The sequence below is a fragment of the Bufo bufo genome, chromosome 1 (assembly GCF_905171765.1).
Source record: "Bufo bufo chromosome 1, aBufBuf1.1, whole genome shotgun sequence".
Lineage (NCBI taxonomy): Eukaryota > Metazoa > Chordata > Amphibia > Anura > Bufonidae > Bufo > Bufo bufo.
In genome coordinates this window covers 258612586-258640562 of record NC_053389.1, presented here as the reverse complement: position 1 = coordinate 258640562, position 27977 = coordinate 258612586, and the positions used below count along the sequence as shown (strand labels likewise).

General features: G+C 44.6%; 1 protein-coding gene across 1 annotated transcript in view; it reads right to left on the bottom strand.

The window, feature by feature from the left end:
- SMC1B (structural maintenance of chromosomes 1B) overlaps nt 1–27977 on the bottom strand; it is a 171911-nt gene that overhangs the window by 136534 nt on the left and 7400 nt on the right. Inside the window, exons 2-5 of the mRNA XM_040439136.1 lie at nt 23979–24167; nt 14500–14612; nt 12917–13120; nt 5546–5784 (exon numbers count right to left, since the gene is read on the bottom strand). Coding sequence (XP_040295070.1) covers nt 5546–5784; nt 12917–13120; nt 14500–14612; nt 23979–24167 — 745 coding nt within the window. The remainder of the gene's footprint in view (nt 1–5545; nt 5785–12916; nt 13121–14499; nt 14613–23978; nt 24168–27977) is intronic.

The window sequence follows — 27977 nt, the reverse complement described above, 5'->3', positions numbered from 1 at the left end:
CTTGTGGCTGCCCGAGGTAACGTGGTTTATTCTGTACATGTGGTGGCGGTGTCTCGGCCTACTGGCTGACTCCCAGGACACGGTTGCCACGCATGTCGTTGCCTGCGGTAACATGCATAGTGATAAGGGTTTGTTCACTTCCCCTGTATGTGGCTGTTCTCCCTTCCCTGGTGTGAGAAGGGTTAATTCCCTTCTGTGTGTGTGTGTGTGAACACTGGGTGTGTCTGTGTGGGTGTGGCTACATGGGCTATAAAGCCTCAGTTGAGACCTGATGTCTGAGGCCTGTTTGTAAGCTGGAGGCACTCTCCTGGTTCCTTATTCCATCTGCCAGTGAGGGCCACCCTTGTGGTCATAAATTGTGATACACAATGTTATGAAGATGTGTTTGTGTTATGCTTGTTTATTGCAGCGTATGGTTTCCTGGGTTCCTGTGTGGTGTGTGCTCTGTCTCTTGTGTTGTTGTGGACAGCAGCACTTATACTTGGGTTCCAGGCTCTGTGTCTGTGGCAGGTAGGTGTGGTACTAGTTGCACTTACCTGCCATTGCCATATGTCTGTTTCTGTTCCCCTTGCAGCCCGGCCAGTTTAGACTCCTGTTTCTCCGTATCCAGGAGGAACAGGTGGTCTACCCAGCTCCTAGTACAGGAATCGGCAGAGGGTGAGTAGGGGTCCCGAGGTTCCTGAGCATGAGCCCTCCTACCTTCAAGGTCGGCTCATGCAGCTAGGAGTCAGGGTCAGATTAGGGATGCATTAGGAGGTGACCTGCTCCCTAAATCTGTGGTCCTGGCCGAGCAGCCACTAACATCTCCAGGCATAGCACGGCTGAGGGTTTTCCCCATCCTCAGCCGTGACAATAGGTCGCTTCCATTTGAGGTTAGAGAAAAAAGTATAGATGGCAATGGGAGGTTTGTGTGCTTAGACTGCTCTATCTTTCAGTTTAGGCTGCTTTTGGTAGCAGTTTATATTCCCCCGCCATATTCTAGTGAGGTTCTGAAAATAATTTTATTATTTATTGCTAAATTTCCGGGTGTGCCGGTGCTTATGGTGGGGGACTTCAATATGTACATGGATAAGTCTCTGGATAAATTTTCTCCGGGTGCCCCTGTATTGGGTCCCTCACTGTCGGTTCTGGCGGGGCTGCTGTCAGAGATTGATATTTGTGATCTGTGGAGGGCCACGCACCAGGACGATAGGCAATACTCTTGTTATTCTTCCTCTTATAATTCCTTATCTAGAATTGACCTGGTGCTGGACTCTCCTTCCTTGTTAGGCAATGTTGAGGAGGTCTCCTATCTGCCCCGGAGTGTGTCTGATCATTCACCTACATTGAAATTGGGAGATGTGAGGCCTGGTGTTAGACCGGTTTGGAGGCTAAACCCATTTTGGCTTCAGCTGGTTGATACGGGCACTATTATTCCTGATGCACTAAGGGAATTCTTTACTACTAACGAAGGAACATCTTCTATCCAGATTGTATGGGATACGATGAAAGCTTTTATCAGGGGCATATATATTAAAATTATTAGTGCCCATAAAACGAAAAGTCGAACCTTCTCTATTGATCTGGCAAGTAGGGTTATGGATACTGAATCTAAATTTATAGCCGACCCCTCACAGATTAATGAAAACAACTGGAGGGAGGCCCAAAACTTATTTAAGGACCACCTTGTAGAGCAGGCTGAAAATAAACGCCTTTTCATGACCCAGAGGTATTTTATGGAGGGTGAGAGCGCTGCTCACTTATTGGCCACAAAAATTAAAACTCAGTTGGGACCATCCTGCGTTACTTCTATTAGAGATGCCCATGGGAATTTGAGAATGGGAGATGGAGATATACTCAAGGTTCTCTTTGGTCATTTTAGGGAGGTGTATAGATCCAAGCTCCAGGTTGGCTGTGTAGACAGGGAAAATTATTTGGCAGGTATCTGCATGCCCTGTCTATCAGAGGAGCACAGGGAAATGTTGGATGGGGACCTTTAGCTAGAGGAGTTAGAGATGGCGCTTAAGTCCTTTTCTAATGACAGGGCTCCTGCGGGAGATGGCTTGCCGGCTGAATTCTTTATGAAGCATGAAGAACTTCTCCTTCCACGTTTACATATTGTCTTCATGGACTACTATCGGGTGGGCGTTCTGCCTAGTTCGATGAGGGAAGCGATTGTGGTAGTGATTCCTAAACCCGGAAAGGATCCCTCCCAGGTAGACTCTTATTGGCCCATCTCTTTATTGACGACTGATGTGAAGATCTTGGCAAGGGTGCTAGCTAATAGATTGATACGAGTTATCCACACGGTTATTCATGATGACCAATCGGGTTTTATGCCTGGAAGGTCTACGTCCCTCAATCTTAGGCGCTTGTTTTTGAACTTGCAAATGGGTGGAGAGTGTAGTGCTGTGGTCTCACTCGATGCTGCCAAAGCTTTTGACAGTGTCGAGTGGGACTACCTCTGGGCAGTCTTGTCTAGGATTGGTTGTGGACCTGGATTTATTAGATGGGTGGGTCTGCTGTATAACCAACCCAGGGCTAGGATTAGGGTGAATGGTGGGATTTCTCCGGCTATCGCATTGGACAGGGGAACCAGGCAGGGATGCCCACTGTCGCCTCTTCTATTCGCCATAGCAATAGAACCATTGGCCTGCATTCTTCGCAACACGCCAGTATTCAGAGGCATTAGAAGAGGTGCAGTGGAAGAGCGTATATCGCTTCATGCAGATGACATGCTTATATATGTAGGAGATTTAGCGTTGTCTATTGATCCCATTATCTCGCTCATCTCAGAATTTGGCAGACATTCTGGATTGCTTATCAATTGGGATAAGTCTGTCATACTCCCCATGTCCCGGCTGCCGGAGAATTTATGCTTAGCTCATACTAAATTGCAGGTAGTATCCTCCTTTAAATACCTGGGAGTTATGGTGGCTGTTGACCAGAAAAAATACATACCAAACAATATTCTACCCCTGCTTGCCAGATTCAAAGATAAGGCCACATTGTGGCATAAGCTACCACTATCCTTGATTGGCAGGGGACATTTACTTAAAATGATTTGGATGCCCCAGCTTTTGTATTTGCTCCAAAACTCTCCTGTATGGATCCCTATGCATTTTTTCTATAAAATACAAAGTATGTTCCGCTCCTTTCTGTGGAAAAATAAGAGCAGTCGTATTCGATATGAAACACTGCAAAGGGCTAAGGATGCGGGGGACCTGGCTGTACCTAATCCCTTTATGTATTTCCTCTCAGCGTAGTTGCAGCACTTCAAAGGATGGAGCAAGGGGGGCGGTGGAGGAGCAGCAGGGAAATTACTCACCTGGGTAGCAAATGGGTGGTGTCCTTTGGAAGCTTTGGAGGGGGCGGTTTGTCCTGGGTTTAGAGGAACCCCCATCATGGGTCTTATGAGAAAAGTGTGGTCTAAAGTCAAAGACATTCTGGGTGTCTCAGGGTTGTTGGATATCTCTCCCGTCTGGAACAACCCTCAGCTGGGTGAATTATCTCGCCTGAGGGGCTTTGCCCAGTGGAGAAGATGTGGGATTTGGAATATTGGCCAACTATTAGATGGAGGGGTTCTGAAACAATTCCAGCAGTTGAGTGCTGAGTTTGGCCTGCCCTCAATGCATTTTTACAAATACTTACAACTGAGACATGCCATGGAGGTACAATCCAGGCTCTCCCCCGTAAAGTCTGTGTCCAATCAAATGTTAAATGATGTAGTAGCTTCTGGATCTGTCAGGGGAGCTATTTCTATGTACTATAGTGTGCTGCATGGCGAATTTTTAAAAAAATATCCGCTGCAGGTTAAAACTAAATGGGAACAGGATGTGGGAGAGATCTCTGATGACCAATGGGAGGAAACAGTTGCCCTTACACCAGTAATTTCGCTAAGTGAATTGGGTTGTGGAGTTGCTATTGAATTCAGATTTCATTACATGTTCTGTAATGTATGTATCCCTCTCTGTTTATTGGTGTGGGGATTGCTTGATAAATCCACTACCTGTACTTAAAGGGGTTATCCCACTTAGCAGTTTCATACTTACCTGCTGCCACCGCGCGTTCACTTCCTGGATTCTGGCTGGGGGCGGGCTTCATCTTGATTGAAGTCTTCTCCCGGCCGGGCCGCGCGCTGGACTGAACGCGCACGCTGCCGCGCATGCGCAATGTGACTTATTTCTGGCCAGTATAGTACAGAGCCGGCGTGCGCGTTCGCAGCTCTGTACTATTCTGGCCGGGAAGAAGTCACCGTCGCGCATGCGCGGCAGCGTGCGCGTTCAGGACAGCGAGTGGCCCAGCCGGGAGAAAAGAAGAAGTCTTCCGGGCAAGCGCGACCATCGGGATCTTGCGGAAGAGCGGTGGTCGTAACCAGGGGAGACCGAGTCACAACAATAAGGTAAGTGGGGATGAATTTTCTCCTAATCGGTGGGAATTTGTTAATAAAGTATATTTACAAAAATGATCACTGTCAAATCATTAACAGATTTAACAGTGATCGTTATGATGGGATAACCCCTTTAATGTCTTTAAAAGAAAATGTTTATTATTATTGTTTTTCAATAAAAAAAGAAGATGTGCAGTGTAATGAACAGGAAGAGGTGGCAAGGGTGCCAGGTGTTGTAACCCCCAATCAGATATTGATGACCTATCCTAATGATAGGTTATCAATATATATCGCAGGACAACCCCATGAATAATAGTCTACAGTTTTCAAACCAGCACCTGGATCTGAATACTTTTGAAATTGCATGTAATTAAAAATCTATTATAACTACTGAGTTATTTAATGAAATCTATCTGCATAGCGCCACCTGCTGTTTGCTCTTTTTCTAATTTCTTTGTCCTGCCCACTGAGATGGAAGCACATGCGCAGTTCTATCTTTCAGCTGCCACCAGCTGCAACAGAAAGGACATGCCTTTGAGCTGACAGCTTGAAATAAATCTAGCAGAGCAATGAATGTGGAAATCTCTAGACCAATGTGAGGTACAGGGCTGGTTCTAGCTTTGTTAGAAAGGTATTGTCATGTACTATATGATGTCCAATTTTCATTTTATATATTAATCATGGGATAACCCCTTTAAATGTGTTAAAATAATAAAAGATCATACACTCCACAGTTTCTGCTCCAGGCTGTAATAACAGGCTACATTAGTGATGGAACCATATACAGAACATGACCACTGCAGCCAATCACTAGTTTCAGTAGTGGTCATATATGGCTATTCCAGATATTATCTGTTACCCTAACACAAGGTGAACCCTCGGAGCACATACAAACCCGCACCAAGCAGCTAGAATACAGTATATTTGTATCATGATCCTACACTTCTCCACTAACGCTCCACATGAAGGAAATGTGTGGTTCCATCATGGGATGAGAGAGTGAGTAGCCACCCATGAAGTCTGCAAGCCCCATGTGTCTTCCCAAAGTCCCAAACAAAGAAAAAGCTAACAGCTCAGGAGGCCCATGGAGGCAGTTTACTAAAGACATTCATGTACAGAATTGTTCTCTGGCTATAACTATCCATATCAGCAAGGTAACATCTCATATGCACTTACTTTATTTCTTTTTCAGTCTGTTGCAGATCTCTGTTCAACCTTCCCAGATCCTTCTTTGCAGCTTTCAGTTCGGACTCACATTGTGTGAGCTGCTCTTTCTGGCTGTTTGTATCGAGCTGCTTTTCTTCCAAGCTCCTCAATAAAGATTCCAGTTTATTCTCATTGTAGAAAAGCTGAAAAAGCTGGAGCTTTTTTTTACTGTCACGTACTTGCTGCTGTAGTCTCTTGTAGGTATCTGCCTGTAGACAGTCCAAAATACTGTGAAACCGAGTTAAGAACATAGACCACCATATAGACATCTAATATACACTCACCTAAAGAATTATTAGGAACACCATACTAATACGGTGTTGGACCCCCTTTTGCCTTCAGAACTGCCTTAATTCTACGTGGCATTGATTCAACAAGGTGCTGATAGCATTCTTTAGAAATGTTGGCCCATATTGATAGGATAGCATCTTGCAGTTGATGGAGATTTGAGGGATGCCCATCCAGGGCACGAAGCTCCCGTTCCACCACATCCCAAAGATGCTCTATTGGGTTGATATCTGGTGACTGTGGGGGCCATTTTAGTACAGTGAACTCATTGTCATGTTCAAGAAACCAATTTGAAATGATTGAATTATCCTGCTGGAAGTAGCCATCAGAGGATGGATACATGTTCTCATTCTGTTTACGCCAAATTCGGACTCTACCATTTGAATGTCTCAACAGAAATCGAGACTCATCAGACCAGGCAACATTTTTCCAGTCTTCAACAGTCCAATTTTGGTGAGCTCGTGCAAATTGTAGCCTCTTTTTCCTATTTGTAGTGGAGATGAGTGGTACCCGTGGGGTCTTCTGCTGTTGTAGCCCATCCACCTCAAAGTTGTGCGTGTTGTGGCTTCACAAATGCTTTGCTGCATACCTCGGTTGTAACGAGTGGTTATTTCAGTCAACGTTGCTCTTCTATCAGCTTGAATCAGTCGGCCCATTCTCCTCTGACCTCTAGCATCCACAAGGCATTTTTGCCCACAGGACTGCCGCATACTGGATGTTTTTCCCTTTTCACACCATTCTTTGTAAACCCTAGAAATGGTTGTGCGTGAAAATCCCAGTAACTGAGCAGATTGTTAAATACTCAGACCGGCCCGTCTGGCACCAACACCCATGCCACGCTCAAAATTGCTTAAATCACCTTTCTTTCCCATTCTGACATTCAGTTTGTAGTTCAGGAGATTGTCTTGACCAGGACCACACCCCTAAATGCATTGAAGCAACTGCCATGTGATTGGTTGACTAGATAATTGCATTAATGAGAAATAGAACAGGGGTTCCTAATAATTCTTTAGGTGAGTGTATATATATACACACAAACACCTCAACATTGAAATTGCAACACCAAGGACAAGGAAGTAGCAGGTATCACTAAGATCTGCAGGCGATCTGCACCTAGCTCCAATCTTTGGCATGAGGAGGGGCATAAAAGCAGGATTGATGATGTGCCAGTTACTGCCACTTGTCATAAACTGAGAGGGACACAATCCGTGAACTGAGAGAGCTTGGTTTATCACATCAGTGGCTCGCTACATGCCTAGTCCGAGATGTCAGCACTGCTCAACATGGTGTGTGCTGGTTGTTGGGAGAATGACAACGACCTGGAATGACAGCAAGAGGTCCACAGAGGTGAACCACTGCACAGACGTTTAATCTGATTAGAAGAAAGGCGTATAGTAATCCATTCTGTACGGCAAGTGAAACTGGATGTCACATCTCAAACCTAGGGCGGCAAACAGTGTCTACACAAACCATCAAAAGGCATTTGCAGAGCACTGGGCTATGAGCCAGACATCCAGCTAAAGGTATTCAACTGACCTTATGCCTCCGCTGTCAATAGCTATCATGGTGCACAGCAAGATGTCAATGGAAGCTAGAATGCAGGTCTATACTCTTCAGCGATGAGTCCCATCTCAATGATAGCCAAACATTAATTTGATAAGACCACACGGACAATGCCATGAAATGGTCGTCACAAGGGAATATCCCACTGGTCCTACTCCCAGGTTTATGGTGTGGGGTGGCATAATGTACAGTAGCCAGGCTCCTCTAGTCTTCATTTCAGGTACACTAACAGCTTAGCGTTAAATTGATTTGGTCATGGTAAACATTCTACCATGGCCTACAGCGTCTTCAGACTTGTCGCTTATCGAGCACATTGGGGACATCATTGGTTGGCAATTGTAAAGGGAGCTGCCAGCAGCGAATCTTTATGATTTGTGTGCCCAAGTGCATTCAGCATGGCAGAACACTCCTCAGACAATTATTAATAACCTCATTGATAGCATGCCAAAGCATGTGTGTATTTCTGCACGTGGCGCTCATGCTCAATATTGAATAAAATATTGAAAATTTTGTTTCCATTTTTAATTATTTGGATATCATTAACATGTCTATCGATCTTGTCATTTCCATGATTCCACAACTTTTCCTTCTTGGTGTGGCAGCTTCAATGTTCAGGAGTATATATATATATATATATATATATATATATATATACACCGTATATATCTATATCTATCTATCTATCAATCATCCATCCCATATCTATATATAGAGATATATAGTAAAGGCAAAATGGGAGGTAGCACCGATGTAAGTATGAATATATATATATATATAAATATATAAAGGAAAAAGTCTAACGGGAGCACCAGCCAAGGTGTGGGTGCAGAGTCCAGGATGGGGTAACGGCAATCCCCAATAATATACGCAGAGAAAGCAGGACTGCACTCCAAATAGTGATGAAAGCAAAAAAAGTTTTATTCACCCATAATGTGGCAAATCTTGCGACGTTTCAGCTATATATATATATTAGGGATCGACCGATTATCGGTTTTACCGATATTATCGGCCGATATTCAGGATTTTGAAAGTTATCGGTATCGGCATCTGTTTTGCCGATAACAAATCGGGAACAAGGATCGCGCTGCTGTCAGCGCGATCCGTGTTCCCTCACCAGCACAGGGGAGAAGGAAGCAGTGTCTCCCTCCCCCCTGTGCTGCTGCCACCAATGAGAGGAGAAAAGAAGGGAAGGGGCTGTGGTCATTGCGCCACCAATGATGTTGACTGACTCATTTATTCAAATTCAACAGGAGGCGGGAGCTGGCTGCAGAATCACATAGCTGGCTCCCGACCTCTATGACAAGTAGCTGCGATCTGCGCTAGTTAACCCCTCAGGTGCCGCACCTAAGGGGTTAACTGTCGCGGATCGCAGCTACCGCTCACAGAGGTCGGAAGTCGGCTATATGATTCTGCAGCCAGCTCCCACCTCCTGTATATAAATTAATGAGAGAGTTATCTTCATTGGTGGCGCAGTGCGCCCCCCCCCACCCCAACCCCAGTATTAAAAACATTGGTGGCGCAGTCTGCCCCCCCCACCCAATCCCCCAGTATTAATCATTGGTGGCGCAGTGCGCCCCCCCCAGTATTGAAAACATTGGTGGCGCAGTGCGCCCCCCCAAGCCCTCCCAGTATTAATCATTGGTGGCAGTGGCCACAGGGTCCCCTCTCCCCTCCTCATTGGTGGTGCAGTGGCAGCTTCTGATCGGAGCCCCAGCAGTGTAAGCCTGGAGCTCCGATCGGTTATCATGGCAGCCAGGACGCTATTGAAGCCCTGGCTGCCATAGTAAGCTCCATGCTGCTGTTTGCACAAAGCACAGAGCAGCAGCGACAGTGTGAGGTCCTATTCACCCTGATAAAGCTCTATCAGGGTGAATAGGAAAAGAGTTCTAGTCCCTAAGGGGGCTAAAAGTTAGTAAAAAAAATATATATATTAAGTATAAATGAAACAGAAAGATTTACAAAAAAAATACCTACACGTTAACAATAAACATGTTCATTTTCAGCAGATTTGTGTAGGAATTTTTGGGTTTTTTCAAAAATGAAAATGCACAGAATATCGGTATAAATTATCGGCTTAAAAGTTCACAGATTATCGGTATCGGCTCTAGAAAATCTATATCGGTCGATCCCTAATATATACAAAATATATCATGGACATATATCACGGTGGCTCAGTGGTTAGCGCTGGGTTCCTAGGTTTGAATCCGACCAAGGACAGCTTCTGCCTGGAGTTTGTGTGGGTTTCCTCCCACACTCCAAAGACATACTGATAGGGACCTTAGATTGTGAGCCCCATTGGGGACAGCTGGATGCTAATGTCTGTAAAGCGCTGCGGAATGCCAGTGCTATATAAGTGTATAAAATAAATATATATACACAACTCACATCAGCATTGTGTTCTATTCCATTTTTCAGTTATTTTTGACGGGAGAAAAGGTAAAGGTACAAACAGACAAAGGCATGAGAACAAGAGCGCATATTCACTATAATGGGGTCTGTCGGGTTTCTGCCATGAATACCAGTATCCTGCCAGACAATACAGCACTGCATGCAGCAGTATTTTGTCGCCTCAGATGTGAACCTGGCCTTATACCTTCTTATAACAACAACATTCATTCGTTATCTAGCATAAATGATTTCACAGACATACCAAGAATGTGTAATGTCACTTCTTTGTATGTGCTTACCTTTATTATCTATATACTGTGCCTGTGTCTTATAGTACAGGGTGAGGGAGCCCACTGGAGCTAGACCCCCAGAACTTTCTCAAAAAGTGGTTATCCTAAGAATCATTTTACTACCAAAATTTCTGAAATGTTGTTAATAGCCGTTGAAGTGTTGTTAGCATAGCAAATATCAATTTCATCACTTTTTTGCTTCAATGTGTCTTCTTTGGAGATGCTGCTAATCTGTGCTGCTGGGGCAGGTATTAATCTCCTCGTGCAGCTGACATTATCATTCTTTCCTGTTTGCACTACAGAAGAAGTCTTCTCAGTAATGCCTCATTCACACGTCAGTGTTTCATCAGTGATTTCCATCAGTGATTGTGAGCCAAAATCAGAACTGGTGCCTCCACAGACATAAGGTATAAGGGAAAGACCTGCACCTGTTCTGTGCTTAGAGCCGCACCTGGTTTTGGCTCACAATCCCTGATGGAAATCACTGACCGAACACTGACGTGTGAATGAGGCATTACACTGCCATGCGACTGCAGAGGTTCTGGACCTTCCCTAATGAGCACAGCAGAAAGCTACTTCCATTACTCCCTCTGGAGTGAACAGAGGATCACTATGCAGATCCAACTGTCCAGGTGTAGCTCCACCAACTGGTAGTAGACAGAGCTCGTCACTGTAGAAACTAGCTCCCTCCACTACACAATTGATGGTGCGATGAAGTTCCGACTTCGGCTTCTGGCAACTGAGCTATTCAGCTGATCGGCGTGGGCTGTGTTGTTTTGGACTCCCGTCAATCAGCTAGTGATGGTCTATCTTCAGGATAGGTCATGACTGGACAACCCCTTCAACTGATGTGTGCTGATTACTATGGGTATATTCATATGTAGCAGTTGTGCTGCCTTTTTTGCCAGTGCAAACCTGCAGCACAATGCTGTGGTTTTGATGCGACTTTGCAAGAAAATGTTGTATTTTGCAGTATTCAGAGCAATAAATCACTACCTGACCACTACGTCTGAATAACAGTGGGGGACCAAGTTTTGTCAAGGGCCCAGGATCACCTTAACAGTAAAAACAGCTTTACATACTGCGCTATTCTTTTCCTCAAATCTAAAGGAACTGCCGACAGAAGCTCAGAGCCGGGCCTTTATGGCAGAGCGAACAGACTCATTTTGTTAACATTTAACTGATTGTTTCCATGGGGTTACTTGGCTGAATTTTTTTGTCACTAGAGGGTATTTGGCTTAAAGAGGCTCCTGACAAGTCTGTTTTAATAGTTTCATGCATTCCCCATGTAATAACAGTTCTGGAACATCTATTCTTATGTCTCTATGTTGTCCCATTCCTGTATTATTTCTACCAGAAGTTATGAATGAATTGCTATTAGCCTTCAGTAAGGGTACAGAGGGGAGGTAACCAGTTGGGGGGGTGTACCTGCACAGACTCAGTCTATCCAATCAGTGCTGCCATTTTCAGACTGTGCAGGTACACCCCCCAACTTGTTACCTCCCCTCTTTACCCTTACTGAAGGCTAATAACAATTCTAGTAGAAACTTCTAGTAGAAATAATAAAGAATGGCACAACATACAGTCATAAGAATAGATGTTCCAGAACTATTATTACATGGGGAATGCATGAAGCTATTAAAACAGGCATGTCAGGAGCAGTGAAAGGTCCTCTTTAAAAAAAAAGTTCAGAAACTGACCTAGACCACTAGGGGATAATGTGATAGCCCCTCCACTACCTAATAGGGTTGCACTGGGTATCGAATTATTGATAGCCAATCGATAGTTTTGTACCAGTATAGATTTGATACCGGGATTTGCCATTTACCTATACTCTCTCCCTCCCCCTGTGCTGCTGCCTCCAATGAGGAGAGAGAGGGGCGGAGGAGGGGAGGGACTGTGGCCACTACGCCACCAATGAAGATAATTAACATTTAATACAGATACAGGAGGCGGGTGCCGGCGGCAGAATCACATAGCGGGCACCCGGCCTCTATGACAGGGAGCTACGATCAGTGGCAGTTAACCCCCTTAGGTAGCCAGAGGGTCCCCTCCCCTCCTCCTCATTGGTGGTGCAGTGGCAGCTTCTGATCGGAGCCCCAGCAGTGTAGCCTTGGCTGCCATGGTAATCTCCTTGCTGCTGTGTGTACTATGCACAGGGCAGCAGGGAGAGCGTGAGGTACTATTCACCCTAATAGAGCTCTATCAGGGTGAATAGGACAAGGGATGAAAAGATCCCAGGTTCTAGCCCCTAAGGGGGAAATAGTTATTAAATAAAAAGTGTAAAGTAAAAAAAATAAAGAAAAAAAACCCACCAAAATATTAAGTATAAATCACCCCCTTTCCCAATTTTACATATAAAATATATAAACAATAAATAAACATATTGCCACATCCGAAAAGTCCAAACTATTAACATATTTTAAAACTCTCCTACGCGGTGAACGTCGTAACATGAAAAAAAAATAAAAAATGCGCGATTCAACATTTTTCTAGTCACCTTGTCCCCCCAAAAAATAGGATAGGACCGTTTGATTATGGGCCGGACGTTCCATAAAATTATTTTTCGCGTGGTATGGAGTATCGCAAAACTTTTTTATGGTATCGAAATCGAATCAAAATTTTGGTATCGTGACAACCCTACTACCTAAGGCCACCATGAAGTCTTATTTTGGTTAAAATATCTTCTAGTCCCAAAAATATTACATATATTTATATCTTATTGCTAAAACAGTAATCTCGTCTACTTTTTACTAAGGTAGTAAAGTTCTAGCACATGGGCATACCAGCTGTCTAGTCTTAAGAAACCCACCTCTTCCTTTTCTAGCTTGGCCTGCTTTCGCTCCACCGCTGCGTTTTTCTTCTTGTTGTAAATGAACTGCGCGTCTTCTTCAGCCTGTAACATCCGTTTTTTCTTTTGCTCATACAGTTCAGCAAATTCTAAGGAGTTGCTTATTTGTTCAAAAAGATGAGTTCTTTCTTTAGGCTTCTTCATTGCAATAGACTCTACCTCTCCCTGGTATAAATATAAGTTATAAGGGGAAACTAAAGCATTTATATCAAAGCAACTTTGAGATTGTGCTACAGCTTATTACTTGGGCTGCATTCATACTCCATATGTACAAGGATGATCCTGGTGCACACGCTAAATGTATCCTTAAAGAGGTTTTCTAGGATTTTAATATCGATGAACTATCCTCAGGATAGGTCATCAATATCAATTCGGCGGGGGTCCAACACCCGGCACTCCCGTTGATCAGCTGGTTGAAGAGAAGGCCACGCTACGTGCCAGTGCAGCCTTCCCTTCATTGTTTACCTGCTAACCGTCAACATCACACCGGTGAGCAGTGTAATTACAAGAAGCCATCCCATTAACTTGTATGAGACAGCTCGTTCCTATACACTTGAATAGACTGGGCCGACTTCTAGTTACACCTGCTCACCGCTGCGCTGTCCACAGCGAGCAGATAAACAATAAAGAGAAGGCAGTGCTTGTACGGACAGCGGCCTTCTCTTCAAACAGCTGATCGGTGGGGATGCCGGTTGTCGGACCCCCGCCGATCTGATATTGATGACCTATCCTGAGAATAGGTCATCAATATTAAAATCGCAGAAATTGGTTTGGGTTATAGTAGCTCAACCAATCTGGATAGCAATGGTTTGGTGCTCACCCGCCGACTACCTCTTGTCGGATATAATGGAGATTCGAGTGTAAAGAGGAGATTGGGGGCACTCGGCTATCTGGCGCCAAATGGACACAGAGCTTGTTAATTAAAAACAATGGATTTATTCCTCATATATAAAACCCTACACCAGACCGAATGTGTTATTGGATAAATAACATGGTATTACATAAACAGTGCATATACAATAAAAAATTATATAAAATATGAGAATGGAAATGAAACAAAAATGTAATAAAAAAACTAATGGAGTTAGAAGAGTTAAAATGTATTCTTCAAAATAAGGTTGGAAGATGTAGCCAAGATAAGTCACAATTTCACACTATCAGCACTGATCAGACACTGTCATGATGCATGGGTATCCTACTGTAATATCGCTATAGTGAAGTGGCCGCAACATTAGTTATATTTTTACCAGCCCATAGTAATCTGCTACAAAAATCTATCAAACGCACGCAATTCTTAGTGGGCTTGTAAAACTACACCATATAGAAGGCCAAAATTCCGGCAATAATCTTTCTGTTTTGAATTCTCCTCTCACTGGAGATATCATGTAAAAATTGTTTGCACTGTTACATATCTTCCTATGAAAATGCAGGGAACATGGTATAATACTACACGGAAGGCAGAAGCATACATGTATACCCCCAACCGAACGCCAAAAAAGTTGTGCAAAGCATCACTTATGTAAGAAAGCTTATCACATCCTTACCTGAAAGACTAGACAGTTTCTGGCCTTTACAATTATCCCAATTTTTTCTAGCTCCGAAATATACAGTGCACGTCCAACTTGCTTATTATTCAGTCGATAGTCTGAAGAGTTCCCTAGAAACAACCTTACTGTTACTACATGTAAGATACTGATATGGGCTTGTTCATATAACCGTTATGGATTCCATCATTGTTTTCCGTTATAACATGGTTATAACGGAAAATAACGGAATCCATAAGACAGAATCCTTTAAGAGGTATTCCATTTTGATCCTTCATAATACAAGTCTATGGGTACCATAACAGATCCGTCCTAGTTTCCATTATGCAGGAGTCCAGTCCTGCATAACGGAAATTAGGACGGATCCGTTATGCTGCCCATAGACTTCTATTATGACGGAACACAAAACGGAAGCCTTTTAAAGGCATAACGTTTTGCTTTCCGTCATAATAGAAGTCTATGGGAAGCATAACAGATCCGTCTGGTTTCCGTTATGCAGAACGGAGAAAAAAGTCCTGTCGACAGGACTTTGTTTTTCGTCTTGCATAACGGGAACCAGACGGAACCGTTTTGATTCCCATAGACCTCTATTATAACGGATCAAAACAGAATGCTTCTTAAAGGCTTCCGTTTTGACTTCCATCATTCGAAACATACATGGTTATAACAGAAAACAAAAACGGAATCCATAACGGTGATGTGAACCCGCCCTATAACAGTAAGGCTGAGTTCATGTCACCGTTTATTTTTCTGCTCTTCTGATCCGTCAAAACAAGAAAAAACTAATCCTGTATTTCAAGCATGTAGGGCTTTTTTTGTGTGTAAAATAACGAATCTCAGACGGAAATGGCTAAAACAGATGCCAATTGTGCATAACTGATGCTTAAAATACAGGATCCTTTTATTTTCCTGTTCTTCTGACAGATCAAAGGTGATGTGAACCCGGCCTAAGCAGCAACTCTAAGACCTATAAAACATCAGTGATGGATGTGCCAGACTGGAGACGGCATCCAAAGAACATAACGCTATGGAGGCACCATGATTCTTTTATGTATTATTCCCATTTGTCCCAATAAAGTTGAAATTAATCAGTAAGTGTTAAGGATTAAAGCATTTTCCAGGACTTTAAAACTGATGGTAAATTCTTAGACTAGGATAAGTGTGGGTCGGACTCTCAGCACCTCCTCAGTCAGCTGTCTGATGAGCACTGTGTCCCCTTCTTTATTTACCAGGCACAACTATTTAACCCCTTAGTGACCAGCCTGTTTTGGGCCTTACTGAAGAAGCGTTTTTCTTCCTTTTTGCATCGTTGCCTTCCAAGAGCTTTAACTTTTTTATTTTTCCGTCTATATAGCTGTATGAGGGCCTGTTTTTTGCGGGACAAGTTGTAGTTTTTAGCAAAAAGATCAAGGTGTAGGGCGAGCACTCAACACTTGGACCAAACAGATAGCGATTCGATAAAATTTAATTAAATCACAATGGTAAAACACGTGAACATATACCTTGAATCTACAATTAACATATAAAATCTGAATAAAAACTGCAATAAAAAATAACAAGAAAATACTTGGTAGATGACCACAGTTCAGGATAATAATGGTGTCAGTCCCTTATGCAGACAACATAATAATAGCATATATCTGGATTGTGGCACTTCAATGTCCAGAGCACGCTCAGAGATATGTAGTGCTGCGGGTTGTGAACCCCAGTCCAATGTCAATAGTGTCCTGCAGTGGAACAGTTGAACCCTGCAGCTCCTACTCTGGTGAGCAGGCGTATCACAATGCTCTTAGACACAAATGGCAAACAATGTACAATCACCTTGCTCAGTCAAATGACAAACCCGTCTCATAGGATTCACAGATGGAACTCTCCTACCTCCGTTGGTGTGGCTCGTCGATGCCTCTGCAGAGGTGAGCGGGAGGCGAGCGGAAGGTGAGCGGCGTGGGACGCTATCGGCGTCTTGCTTCTGGCTCCTGTGGGTTGCTGATCTCAAATCTCGCGGGATTTCGGACGTAGTCTGTGTCCGGACAGCAGAGAGCGGTAGTTGATCAATTCTCAGCTCTATGTCCTGGATTTCAGATTTCTTCCGTTATGAGCTTCTCTGCATGGCCATGCATAGGGTGCGGAGATATCACTTTCACAGGTGTGCAGCCCAGACGCGTTTCGGGAACTCTTTCCCTTCGTCAGTGGACCACTGACGAAGGGAAAGAGTTCCCGAAACGCGTCTGGACTGCACACCTGTGAAAGTGATATCTCCGCACCCTATGCATGGCCATGCAGAGAAGCTCATAACGGAAGAAATCTGAAATCCAGGACATAGAGCTGAGAATTGATCAACTACCGCTCTCTACTGTCCGGACACAGACTACGTCCGAAATCCCGCGAGATTTGAGATCAGCAACCCACAGGAGCCAGAAGCAAGACGCCGATAGCGTCCCACGCCGCTCACCTTCCGCTCGCCTCCCGCTCACCTCTGCAGAGGCATCGACGAGCCACACCAACGGAGGTAGGAGAGTTCCATCTGTGAATCCTATGAGACGGGTTTGTCATTTGACTGAGCAAGGTGATTGTACATTGTTTGCCATTTGTGTCTAAGAGCATTGTGATACGCCTGCTCACCAGAGTAGGAGCTGCAGGGTTCAACTGTTCCACTGCAGGACATTATTGACATTGGACTGGGGTTCACAACCCGCAGCACTACATATCTCTGAGCGTGCTCTGGACATTGAAGTGCCACAATCCAGATATATGCTATTATTATGTTGTCTGCATAAGGGACTGACACCATTATTATCCTGAACTGTGGTCATCTACCAAGTATTTTCTTGTTATTTTTTATTGCAGTTTTTATTCAGATTTTATATGTTAATTGTAGATTCAAGGTATATGTTCACGTGTTTTACCATTGTGATTTAATTAAATTTTATCGAATCGCTATCTGTTTGGTCCAAGTGTTGAGTGCTCGCCCTACACCTTGATCTTTTTGCTATATACTACTAGAGGAGGGGTGATCCTCTATATTGGGCTAGTAGCACCTTTATCCAGAACCCCGTCTGGAGTGAGCCACCATTCTTGAGTATCCAGTCAAGTTGTAGTTTTTAATGGCACCATTTTGGGGTACACATAACTTTCTGATTAACTTTTATTAACTCTTTCTGGGAGGGAGAAGGAAAAATCAGCAATACTGTCGCTGAGTTTTTACGTTATAAATGCTACAGGATAATTTTTTTGGTATAAAGAACATAATATCTTTATTCTCTGGGTCAGTACGATTACAGCGATACCAAACACATATATATATATTTTTTTTTTACGTTTTACAACTTTTTTGCAATAAAACTTGTTGAGGAAGGGTTGAGACGTATGCATATATATCCATGCATGCCTGCAAACACGTGCGGGCATGTATGGTATATATATGCATACATTAACCACCGCATCATGGGGTGATGTGCGCAGATGTGCCCAGCATCTGCGCACATCTGCCCATGGTGATCCCCAGGGGCTCATGGTGGCCCCTGTGGGAAATATGTGGTCCCTGGAAGCTGTGCCCCCTTATATTAGTATATATATGTGCCCCCTTATATGTGTCCCCTTATAGTTAGTATATATTTCCTGTATGACCGTGTATATATTGGCCCTGTATGGCAAGTGGGGACATATGCATGTCCCCTGTATGTGATGCCCCAGATATATGCGAGGGTGTGTGTATATATAGATATGTGTGTATGTATTTGCACACGTGTCTATGTATATACACTTATGTCAGCATGACAGTATGTATGTGGGCTTATTGCTGCCCATTCATACCCCCGGTTTTGTATGTGTTTATAGATGTGCCCCAAGCATCTGTGGATATATATATGCATATATGCAATTCCAACTGTTATCAACAGAGTTGTTTAGAGAAAAACTTGTGCTGATAGCCTGTAGGAAAACAAACCCTTGCCTTGTTGTATCCTTGTTTGTAACCCTTTCCCTACCCTGATTCAATGCCTGATCCCTGCTACCACTGTCCTGATAACTCATAACCCTGTGTCCCTTGGCCTGCAGGTATTAACCCCTGCAGAGCCACCATTGTGTTTAACTCCTTGTACCCCATAGGGACGGTGATTAGTCAGGCGGGTGGGTTACTGATATTTGTGTGTATGCGAATGTATTATTGTATTATATAGATAGTGTGTGGGGTGGAATTTGGGATTGTGCTGTGTAGAGTAGTTAGGCTTGTATTGTGTTTATTGTAGTACCATTTCTATACTGCGGTGTGTACTTCTGTATGTATATATATTCATATCCATTGATCTATGAATATATATAGATATAGCATATTGTTATACTTGTATAATTGTATTGTGTAATAAATATTCCTTATTGTTCATAATACAGTGTATGGTGTTTTTACTAGTCGCCGCCGTAGTATAGTGATAGTAAGTCGCACGTAGTGTAGTGTATATGCAATCAGAGGTAATCAGTAGTGTTTTATGTTTATTTAGGTATAAATGGGCGGAGTCATCAATAGACAGCCCCTCCCAATTATGAATATTATCGATATTTGCATAAATATTGATGATTAATATTCCCCCTTAACAAAACTCTATTATTTAAAAGGAAAAAAATCTGTTTGCAATGCCCTTCCCAAGACCTATAACTTTATATTTTTATTTCTATGGATGTGTGTGAGGGCTTGATTTTTGCGGGACGACTTGTAGTTTTATTGGTATTATTTTGGAGTAAATTACACATTTTAATCGCTTGTTAATACGTTTTTTTAGTGGCAACTAAGAATAAATTAGCAATTCTGTCATTTATTTTTTATTTTTTTACGGCGTTCACTGTAGGGGATAATTTACATGATATTTATGTAGTCCAGGATGTTACTCATGCCAAACACATGGGGGGATTTTTTTTTGCATTTTTTAAATTTAATAATTGGATTTTGTACTTACCGCAAAATCCCTTTCTTGTTCAATACATTGGGGGACACAGTACCATGGGTATATGCCCAGCTGCCACTATGAGGCTGACACTAGCAAAAGAGAAGTGTTGGCTCCGCCCAGGTGGACTATACCCTCTCCACAGCCACTAGGCTAATCAGTTTGTACCAATAGCAGTAGGAGAGAGAAACAGAAGCAAGGAACCAACAAGTCCTGGACAGGGGAAGAAAAAGAGAACAACAGCCCGGTGACAGAAAGAGAAAGTAAAAACAGAGGGTGGGATCTGTGTCCCCCGATGCATTTCCGAGAAAGGGATTTTACGGTAAGTACAAAAATCCAATTTTCTTGTTAATGGCATTGGGGGACACAGCACCATGGGATGTCCTAAAGCAGTCCCCGAGGGTGGGAAAAAAAACAGCCATGTAAACTGTTGGGTGTACAGGTGCAGGGGAACCATGTGACCCAACAGGACCAGTAGAGGCCATAGCATCAAATGGTGGATAGGAAAACTAAGGAATGGGCCGAGAGGCTCCAGAACCAGGAAGAATCCCAAAGGATAAATAGTGGGAGAATGCAAGAAAAAGCAAAGGGAAACACCCAGCTCGACCCAAGGCTGGGGAAAAAGAAAGATCTGGAGGAGAGAAAGCAAAGCAGAAATCCTGCGCAGAAACAGAGGTGAACAAATGCACACTGGAGAGCCACAGGAAGGAACTGGAAGATCCCCTGCTCCCCACTTATAAAACAGGAGCGCACCACCAACAGAAAGCGACCGTTGGCAGTGACCTAGCCAAACTACATATAGAAATATGCCCTAGGAGAAGGATCTAGAAGAAGACAGATCCAGCAAGAAGATATGATGGTCCCAGGGAGCCAGCGAGGGAACCTGTCAGAGGAGAAAATGCCTGGGAAAGGACAGAAGTCCTGACCCAAGGAAAACAACCTCCTGGAGGGCAAGCAAAAAGAAGGCCCTGAGGAACACCCAGTGGCAAAAGGAAGTCAATATCGTAAGGCCTAGAAACAAAGCAACCCAGCCAGTAAAAGGACCTGGCAAGGAAAACCACTCCGAATGGCCTCAGACCAAGAACATGCCCTGCCGTGGAAAATGCCATGTGAATGCGTAGGAGCAGATGCTAGGGTAGAGAGGAAACAGGGAGGCACAGGTGGCAGAACGCAGAGAGAAGGAATCGCAACAGTCACCATGGGAAGAGAGCAAGCCTCCTTCTACCACGAAACAGGTGAGAGGAGAGAAACACCCAATGAGAAGGAGGGACCCCATCCCACCCAAGAATGCAGCCACCCCCTTGGGGAGAAGGGAGAACTTGGCAATGGCTAGGACAAGGGCACGTAAGGGCATGCTTTCCAGAAAGAAAAGGGTGGGGGGGGGGAGAGAATCAATCCCCAGGAAAACAGGAAATGTAAAATGTAAGGCCAGAGAGAACCCTGACAACATGAAGGCTCAGGAAGCAAGCCCTGGAAATACGAGTGGAGACATACTCGCCTGAGAGATATTGGAGTAGAGAAGAGAAGACGCTGAACAAAGCAAAGGAGGAAGCGTTCCCATACAGAGGCAAAGCACCATCCCCCTAATGGTGAATGTGAAGGTAAATTGCTCTCTAGAGCAGCCAGCTCTCAGGATCTGGGACCTCAAACTGAGGAATAGAAAGTGAGGCTAGAAACCTAAGAAGAAAACAAACCTATAGGGACCCAGGAGAGAAAGGAACCAAACTGGGCCCAAAGAAGCTGCTCCCATATACAGCATGTAGAGATGCCATGGGCAGCTGCTCAAGAGGGAATCAGCCAGTTGGATGTAACCGCGACCATAGGAGCAGGGACCCCAAGCAAGATAACTCCGAAGAAGCCCAAGAGGGGCCCACAGGAGTGGACAACATCCGCAGAATAATAGCTGACTATCAAAGGAAAATGGCTATCAAAGCTAGATGAACCTGCGACAATAGGAGCAGGGACCCCAAGCAAGATAAGTCAGTCTACTTTCACACTGGCATTTTGGCTTTCCGTTTGCGAGATCCGTTCAGGGCTCTCACAAGCGGTCCAAAACAGATCAGTTTGCATTCTAATGCATTCTGAATGGAAAAGGATCCGCTCAGAATGCATCAGTTTGCCTCCGATCAGTCTCCATTCCGCTTTGGAGATGGACACCAAAACGCTGCTTGCAACGTTTTGGTGTCCGTCTGATGAAACTGAACCAAATGGATCCATCCTGGCACACAATGTCAATGTGTGTAAATCAATGGGGGACGGATCCGTTTTCACTGACACAATCTGGCACAATAGAAAACGGAGTTCAAGATGGATCCGTCTTGGCTATGTTAAAGATAATACAAATGGATCCGTTCAGAACGGATGCAGACGGTTGTATTATATGAACGGATCCGTCCATGACAGATCCGCACAAAACACGGTGTGAAAGTAGCCTCAGAAGAAACCTAAGAGGGGCCCACAGGAGTGGACCACATCTGCAGAATAATAGTTGGCTATCAAAGGAAAATGCAAAAGAGCAACTTAGAGGAAAAAAAACACATCAGCCATGGTTAACTAACCATGCTAAATGTAGTGACTGACATACTGTATACACTGCTCCTGAAGGGGCAAGTACAGTACCCTGGCTGTTGTCAGGAATTGCGGAGACCCATATGGCAGAAAAGGATGCCGGATTTTCCAGCGGTAGCCGGGAGAGGCTACACTGACATGTAGAAAACAGCTATTGGCAGAGCACAGCGAAAAACCCCAAGAGGGGGAAGAGAATTGACTGGGGCATACAAGAGGGGCAAGGCCAAGTAAAAGGAGCCAACTACTCCGAAAACAGAAGAGAGTACAGAGGATGCCTGGACATGGAAAAAAACAAAGGACTATGTCCGATACAGGAGCCAGCAGCGAAAAACTTACCCCACCTAGGCAGGTGTATGGTGCTCACCAGTCCTTCCACGGTCATGTCAGAGAGGACGTCTAGCGATGACCCGAGAACTGCAGTAGCAGCTGGTGCTCACATCGTGGCAAATCCCTGTCACATAGAGCATCCAGTCATGATCCAGGTACTTCTCCAAGATTGGAGCCTACACGTCTGTGAAACCAAGCAGAAAGATAGCAACAACGATGCGAATACCCCATCAATAAATGGGGGTAACGCAACCAAGCGGAATACAGCCGTACCTCCTAGGGTTGTCAAAGAACACACCTAGTATAATAGCTGACAACCAGCCCAAGGTGGATGAAATGTGGTTGCCTGGTGCATATCGGGGCCAAGAGGTCTTGTTAGATAATGCATCATGCAACAAAGAAAACCATGCCCAGTATAGGAGCAATGAGAGGGCTTGGTGCATTCAAATAGATGCGACAAGCAGTGCCCTGCACACACCGGAATACACCACTAATGAAGGTGCTAACGAGAGGGCTTGGGGCACCCAGGTAGGTGTGACTGAGACAGTATCCAGCACACCCCCAAATACACCACAAAATGAAGAGGCTAATGAGAGGGCCTGGTTCAGGGATACCGCACAGACATTGCAGCCAGCACTGCCACAGAGAGTTCTCCTAATGTGAAGGAGCAAGGCATAACTGCGGGAGTCTAACGGATACAGTACCCCGCAATTGTGCACTCACAATGCAGGGATGCCCCAAAAGCCGGGACTAAATTAGAAGGAGAGGCCGGGAGAGGAGTGGGTGACCGGAGGAGAAAGGAACCCAGAAGGGGGGAGAAAAAAGCACCCCACGAGGATGGAACAAGAAGTAAAAAAAAAGGGGGGGGGCAGGGCGAGGGGGACAAAAGACCAACCGGAATAATAGGGAATCCCATCCCCTGGCCAGAAAAGGGGGGACCCCATGGGGCAGGGACGCAGGGGAGAATACTTACCCTCCGGCGTCTTCAGGCGCCGCAGGGTCACCCCTTCTGCAAACTCGCACTTATGTAGGATTGCCGGCATGCCACTGCGGATGCAGTAATGGGGGACGGGGTGACAGCCTCCTAGTGGCAGCTGGGCGTATACCCATGGTGCTGTGTCCCCCAATGCCATTAAAAAGAAAAATGTGTTGTTGTTTTTTTACCACTTAATAGTGCCACAAGGTTACTATAACACACAACATTTTGATTGCTTTTAAAATACAATTCACTATTCCTATAGTGCATTGCATTTCAATGTCAGTGCTATCCTTGGGTATATTCACATGCAGAAGATTTGTTAACAGACATTTCTGCAACTGTCTCGCTGATGTAAATGAAGGTTGCAGAAATCCATGTACATCCTACAAAAGCAACCCCATTCAGATGAACTGTCAGTCGCAAATCTCAATTTATAACCTGGAGTACCCCCAGTTAAAATCAGTTATCCCCACTTAACCGTATATAAGTGGAGTGACAGTGTGCATGCTCAACCAGCAGCTCCATTCATTTAAAGGAATGGGGGGCCCCACTAATTTTATAGTCATACCCATTTAATGTTCCCAGGCCTTGTCCACAGAGAAGCTCCAGGGAAATGTTTTACTTCCACAATACATGTATAACCTCCTGTATATATATCTCCTCCATACCTACAATAATCCTAGAGAATGTCTTCTCCTCGCCATTCTCCTCACAATACACCAGGTGCACGCTGGCAGTGGGGGACACCGGTCTCCCCATGTTTGCTCCATGGATGAGCTCTCGGATGCTCTTCACTCTCAAGTTTGCCGTTCGTTCTCCAATTACAAAACTAACCGCATCCATCAGATTTGATTTTCCTTAACAGATGAAATGCAGCTATGTTAATGAGATTAAACTGGCACAGGAGAAGTTTTATCCTTACATGATACTTCTTTAAAGGTACAGAAAGTTCACATTTGGTGGATTTGCTGCGGGTTTTACCTGAAGATTTAAAGAGGGAATATCTGCAGTGAATTATGGTACAAGGCAAGGTGGGTGAGGTTTAAAGGGAATCTGTCACCACAATGGACTATTATCTGCAGTAATACATGAGTCCACAGCACCATTTTTTGATGGTGGCAGATTCCCCTCATCACATACTGCAGACATTCTCTATCTGAAAAAAGAGCATTCAGTGGATATTCCAGCATATTTTCACCACAGATTTCAACATACTGTAGCAGGTATGAGATCTGCAGCACAATCCGCATCAAACACATACAGATACGCAGCCAAAGAATGCTTGCCACATGTGGACTAACTCATCAAATGTCACAATCAGTCATTACTCGGCCATGTTCAGGATTATCCAGGTGACAGAATGCACTGACACTGTGTAATGCAAGAAAGAAAAGTATTTTATACTGTATTCACACGCAGCAGACACGGTCAGCACTGAATGCTATCTGTGCAGATTCATGTGCATGTAAAAGCCGCAGATCAGCCTCACTCAATGACCCCCAGTGCAGATCCGCCGGAACATCTGCCATAAGGATGTGTGAACGCTATCACAAAGCCTTGCATCATTCAGATTAAAGGGCTTTTACTTCTATCAATCAGACTTGGGGGTTAAATTGCAAGAAACTCTGGTGAATGGTATTCAGTCTATGACTGCTGTATTTCAAGAACTAATCACCGCTCCTCTGACGTGAACTCACAGGATCATATGATTTATAATGTTGTGTGTTTCTGCCTGACCGCGGGTCTATTAATCTGCACAGGGCATTATGTGACTACTGTACAGTAGACCCAATCATGATACTGTGAGTTCCCATCAGAGGAGCAATTCGTTGAAATTGGCCAAAGTGGCACACTTAGGCCTCTTTCACACGAGCGTGTCCGGATAAAGTCCGGATGCGTTGCGGCAAACCCGCACGAGTAGGTACCCAATTGCAGTCAGTTTTGACTGCGATTGCGTTCCGTTGTTCAGTTTTTATCTCGCGGGTGCAATGTGTTTTGCACGCGCTTGATAAAAAACTGAATGTGGTACCCAGACCCGAACTTCTTCACAGAAGTTCAGGTTTGGGTTCAAGGTTGTGTAGATCGTATTATTTTCCCTTATAACATGGTTATAAGGGAAAATAACAGCATTCTGAATACAGAATGCATAGTACAATAGGGCTGGAGGGGTTAAAAAAATAAAATAAAATTTAACTCACCTTAATCCACTTGTTCGCGCAGCCGGAATCTCTTTTGTCTTCTTCTTTGAGGAATAGGACCTTTGATGACGTCACTACGCTCATTACATGGTCCGTCACACGATCCATCACCATAGTAAAAGATCGTGTGACGGACCATGTGATGAGCTTAGTGAAGTCATCAAAGGTCCTATTCCTCAAAGAAGAAGACAGAAGAGATGCCGGCTGCGCAAACAAGTGGATTAGGCCTCATGCACACGACCATTGTGTGCATCCGTGTCCATTGTTCCGTTTTCCATGACTTTCAATGGGTCCGTTGAAAACTCGGTTGATGCACCGCTGTTCATCCGCGTCCGTGTTTCCTGTCCGTCCAAAAAATAGGACCTGTCCTATTTTTTAGACGGACAAAGGTTCACGGACCCATTCAAGTCAATAGGTCCGTGAAAAAACACGGATGCACACAAAATTGTCAGCCGCGTCCGTGATCCGTAGGCTACTTTCACACAGACGGATCCGCAGATCCATCTGCATAAAAGCTTTTTCAGATCTGAGTTTTCACTTCGTGAAAACTCAGATCCGACAGTATAGTCTAACACAGAGGCGTTCCCATAGTGATGGGGACGCTTCAAGTTAGAATATACTACGAACTGTGTACATGACTGCCCTCTGCTGCCTGGCAGCACCCGATCTCTTACAGGGGGCTGTGATCCGCACAATTAACCCCTCAGGTGCCGCACCTGAGGGGTTAACTGTGCGTTTCATAGCCCCCTCCCTCCCCTATATTACATTCATTGGTGGCCAGTGCGGCCCCCCTCCCTCCCCTGTATTACATTCATTGGTGGCCAGTGCGGCCCCCCCTCCCCTGTATTACAATCATTGGTGGCCAGTGCGGCCCCCCCTCCTTCCCTCCCCTGTATTACATTCATTGGTTGCCAGTGCGGCCCCCCCTCTCCCATCATTGGTGGCAGCGGAGAGTTCCGATCGGAGTCCCAGTTTAATCGCTGGGACTCCGATCGGTAACCATGGCAACCAGGACGCTACTGCAGTCCTGGCTGCCATGGTTACTTAGCAATTTTAGAAGCATTATACTTACCTGCGCTGTCTGTGACCGGCCGGGCGCTCCTCCTACTGGAAAGTGAAAGGTCTGTGCTATAAGCAATGCGCCGCACAGACCTTTCACTTACCAGTAGGAGGAGCGCCCGGCCGGCAACAGACAGCGAAGGTAAGTACAGGGTGGGCCATTTATATGGATACACCTTAATAAAATGGGAATGGTTGGTGATATTAACTTCCTGTTTGTGGCACATTAGTATATGTGAGGGGGGAAACTTTTCAAGATGGGTGGTGACCATGGCGGCCATTTTGAAGTCGGACATTTTGAATCCAACTTTTGTTTTTTCAATAGGAAGAGGGTCATGTGACACATTCAACTTATTGGGAATTTCACAAAAAAAACAATGGTGTGCTTGGTTTTAACGTAACTTTATTCTTTCATGAGTTATTTACAAGTTTCTGACCACTTATAAAATGTGTTCAATGTGCTTCCCATTGTGTTGGATTGTCAATGCAACCCTCTTCTCCCACTCTTCACACACTGATAGCAACACCGCAGGAGAAATGCTAGCACAGGCTTCCAGTATCCGTAATTTCAGGTGCTGCACATCTCGTATCTTCACAGCATAGACGATTGCCTTCAGATGATACGAGATGTGCAGCACCTGAAACTACGGATACTGGAAGCCTGTGCTAGCATTTTTCCTGCGGTGTTGCTATCAGTGTGTGAAGAGTGGGAGAAAAGGGTTGCATTGACAATCCAACACCATGGGCAGCACATTGAAAACATTTTATAAGTGGTCAGAAACTTGTAAATAACTCATGAAAGAATAAAGTTACGTTAAAGCCAAGCACACCATTGTTTTTCTTGTGAAATTCCCAATAAGTTTGATGTGTCAAATGACCCTCTTCCTATTGAAAAAACAAAAGTTGGATTCAAAATTGCCAACTTCAAAATGGCCGTCATGGTCACCACCCATCTTGAAAAGTTTCCCCCCTCACATATACTAATGTGCCACAAACAGGAAGTTAATATCACCAACCATTCCCATTTTATTAAGGTGTATCCATATAAATGGCCCACCCTGTATAATGCTTCTAAAATTGCTAAGTAACCATGGCAGCCAGGACTGCAGTAGCGTCCTGGTTGCCATGGTTACCGATCGGAGCCCCAGCGATTAAACTGGGACTCCGATCGGAACTCTCCGCTGCCACCAATGATGGGGGGGGGGGAAATTTTAATTAGAGGGGGGGGGAGAGTAGAGGCCGCACTGGCCACCAATGAATGTAATACAGGGGAGGGAGGGGGGCTGCACTGGCCACCAATGAATGTAATACAGGGGAGGGAGGGGGGGCCGCACTGGCCACCAATGAATTTAATACAGGGGAGGGAGGGGGAGCCGCACTGGCCACCAGTGAATGTAATACAGGAGAGGG